At 43.7% G+C, this 3052-nt stretch overlaps 1 protein-coding gene across 1 annotated transcript; it reads left to right on the top strand.

Moving 5' to 3' along the window:
- Positions 1–390: 390 nt before the first annotated feature.
- Positions 391–1934, top strand: LOC108029192 (uncharacterized). Its single transcript, XM_017101368.3, has one exon. The coding sequence runs from the start codon at positions 463–465 to the stop codon at positions 1570–1572; it is 1110 nt and encodes a 369-aa protein (XP_016956857.1). The 5' UTR covers positions 391–462; the 3' UTR covers positions 1573–1934.
- The last annotated feature ends 1118 nt before the right edge of the window (positions 1935–3052 follow it).

Genomic DNA, 3052 nt, shown 5'->3' with positions numbered 1-3052 from the left:
TCTTTTGGCCAGGGAATACAAAACTTTGTACATTGCTTCAATAAATAACAAAATGGCACGCGAAACAAACCATTAAGAAACCAAACTAAGCGATAGCTAAGGATACTCTTTTAAATTGAAGTCTTTACCGAAAGAAAATAGGAAAGTTAGTTTAACAAATATACTATTATGGTTTACTTAATTCCTATTTCGATCTAACAATGTCAGTTTTTTTTGAAACTACATTCTAACGCATACAAGCCGCCAAATAGCTACCTACTTATAAAGGGTATGTGGTACTGGTTTTTAAGTACCAATTTTACATAGTTGGCTAAATCGAATGTTTTAAGATTGTAAACAAGTAGGCAAACTAGGAAACTTCAAGGCCTTGTTCATCAAGCCAAAAGGTTTAACATTCAGTACAGCTTTATACCTCATACAGTACACAACTTCCTATTTTTTTAAAAAAAATTTTTGTAAAAGATGTTCTTGCAACTACTTTTGAACGGTGCTAATAAGTCTAGGGAAACAAATTTTATTCATATAACAGAAAATTATAATGTATTTCATCTTAAACTAGCTTTGGAGAAAGAAGTCCAAATTCCAGTAGAAAGACAAGAAATAATGTTCCTCGGTTCGATCCTTGCAGACGAATTTCCTGTGGCCAAAGCCTACAATAGGGGTAAAGCGGATTTGCTAGTGTACGACGGCAAAGTTCTGTTTTGCCAGCTCAAATTTCGGGAAAAAAATGAGCTTATAGAGACGCCTTCGATCGGGATGTCTCGCAATTACGAACAGCTTCAGGACGCTCCACCCCAGTTCGTGGGTTTGGACGACGGCTGCTCCTCGGCCTCAAGTTCTATTCAAAGTGCCAGTATCAGCAGCACCTCAATGTCAAGCCCGACGCAGAGTTCGGCCTGTGCTGCTTCCTCTGAGAATCCAATCTGCGAGGATCCATGCCAGATCAACTGCTGCGACGAGGGCGGAGAGGGTCGTCCTCCCTACGCCAGGGTCATGCCCGAGGACAGACGCTACGGAGTGGTGATCAGCAACGAGTGCGACCCCTGCGACTGCGACTTTGCCCGCGTCCTGCAGCATCTGGTGGAATCCTTCCACACGGCGGTGGACGTGGCCACCCTGGCCTTCAGCGAATGCACCCCGGCAGTGGCCTTCGAATGCATCCTGCTGATGGTGTGCCGGGACAGCGACACCAGTGACTGGATCCAGCGTGCCATGCGACCCATGGACCCGCCGTACCTCTGCACCACGTTCATTAAACATTTCGAGCTGGTGAGGTGCTCCTTCGTCATCCCCATGATCGTCGAGCGGGAGCTGTGCCGCATCTTCCACATCATGGAGAAGCAGAACTGCGGTCTGGATCTGGGCAAGTGGTGCGTGGTTCGCAAGACTGCTCTAGACCCCTGCTCCCCGGACTACGCAGCGAAGGTGATCTTCGATGGAGCCACTAACTACGAGTTGGTAGTCTACATGGACGAATGCTCGAAGAGTTACATTGAGAACCACTGCGGGAAGATTGTGTACCTGATGTGGCACCTACCCGTCGACTTTTCCGCCGACCTGCCATGCCAATGAAGTCGATTCGATTCCGAGGATCTTGTGTTTGCAGATGTAGTCTATGTTTGTTTTTGATAGTGGACTCCTGCGCGTCGTCCTCCACTCCGTAGAGTTCCTTACTTCACAGAGCCCAAAGTGCAAAGTGAAATGAAGTCCCCGTTATCAGAGACTTTCCTCGATTGTGAGGAGGTTAAAGTTATTCTAAAAAAGGATATGGCTTTTGGGACAGGAATTGGACTGGATTGATCGCGCGGTAGAGAAACCGCGTCAATAAATAAAATTAAAAGTAAAATGGTTATAGCGCTTAGAACGCCAAATGATTTTAAAAAAATGTTTATATATTTAAAAAGTTTTTATGAAAGAGAATGCCTTCGACAGCATCGCACACTAAGAGTTGGAAGTGGGGTTTTAGGTTATTGCTTCATAGCTTCTTAGAAATGTCTGCCAAGCCCACTCTTATGCCCACAAATTGTATGAATATTCCTTATCCTGAATGGGTATCTGATAGTCGAGGCACTAGACCAATGTGCCCTATATATATTTTTTTTCTAAACTATAATACAAAATAGGCCAGTCAAAGCTTTTGGAAGAAATGCACTAGCATTTTTACAAGGCCCTTTTATTAAGGCCAAATAAAAAATGAGAACTCGCTCACTTTGCTCGCTGACATGAAAATGTGAGCCTTGTGTTCCACTAATTTGCCAACAACAATGCCGAAAAGGGGAAAAGAACATCGAAAGCAAGAGTTCCGTGATTTGCATGAATGCCAGGAGCCATTCTGGTTGTTATCCTTAGCCAGGATGCTGTTGCTTTGACGGTTTTAACGAGCAACGTTTCTAAGCACTATGAAAGGACGACGTACGTTTGAAAATGACTGTAATATTACGCATACGCAGCGTTTGACAAGAGGAAAGACTTCCCGCGGTTTTTGCGCCTTTTCTAAATAGAAATGGAGTCTGGTATGCTTAAAAATTTAAAAAATATAGTCTACATCTATTCCAAATAAATTTAAGCAGCCCATTGTAAGTTCCATATATAAAGTTAAATTTTTCTCGCATTTTCTGGCATATTCACAAGGTTTTATGTAGCAAACTCTGTGTACTTTCGAGAACGAACTCCCCAATACTTCGCCCATTCCCTGAGCGGGGAAAAAGTGCATTTTGACATCTTCATGCGCTCCGTTGATCTCGAACCGAAAAAGTTAATGGAAATGCATTTTCGATGCGGGTCCGTGAGTACAAGGGATTTTAGCTCTATTTTCCAGCAGCCTGTCACTGCAACAAAGGGATTCGGCTTTCAGCCTCAAGTGTTCGATGGCTTTGTGCAGGTGAGTGCGCTACATAAAGAGAATAACTCACGTTCGGTTTACTTTTACCCTTGCCTTATTCAGCACCTGGGGTACCTCCAACCTCCTGGATTTGTTTGCCCAGCTAATTGGTAGAACTCCGGCCGAAATCGATTTCTCATATGCCCCAAAATCGGTTTGCATTCTTCTTTT

This window comes from Drosophila biarmipes, chromosome 2L (assembly GCF_025231255.1).
Source record: "Drosophila biarmipes strain raj3 chromosome 2L, RU_DBia_V1.1, whole genome shotgun sequence".
Classification (NCBI taxonomy): Eukaryota; Metazoa; Arthropoda; class Insecta; order Diptera; family Drosophilidae; genus Drosophila; species Drosophila biarmipes.
Note: the sequence above shows the minus strand (reverse complement) of the source record. Positions and strands in the feature narration are given on the sequence as shown.

Coding starts and splice junctions, on each gene's coding strand:
- LOC108029192 (XM_017101368.3), top strand. CDS start 463: ATGTTCTTGCAACTACTTTTGAACGGTGCTAATAAGTCTAGGGAAACA.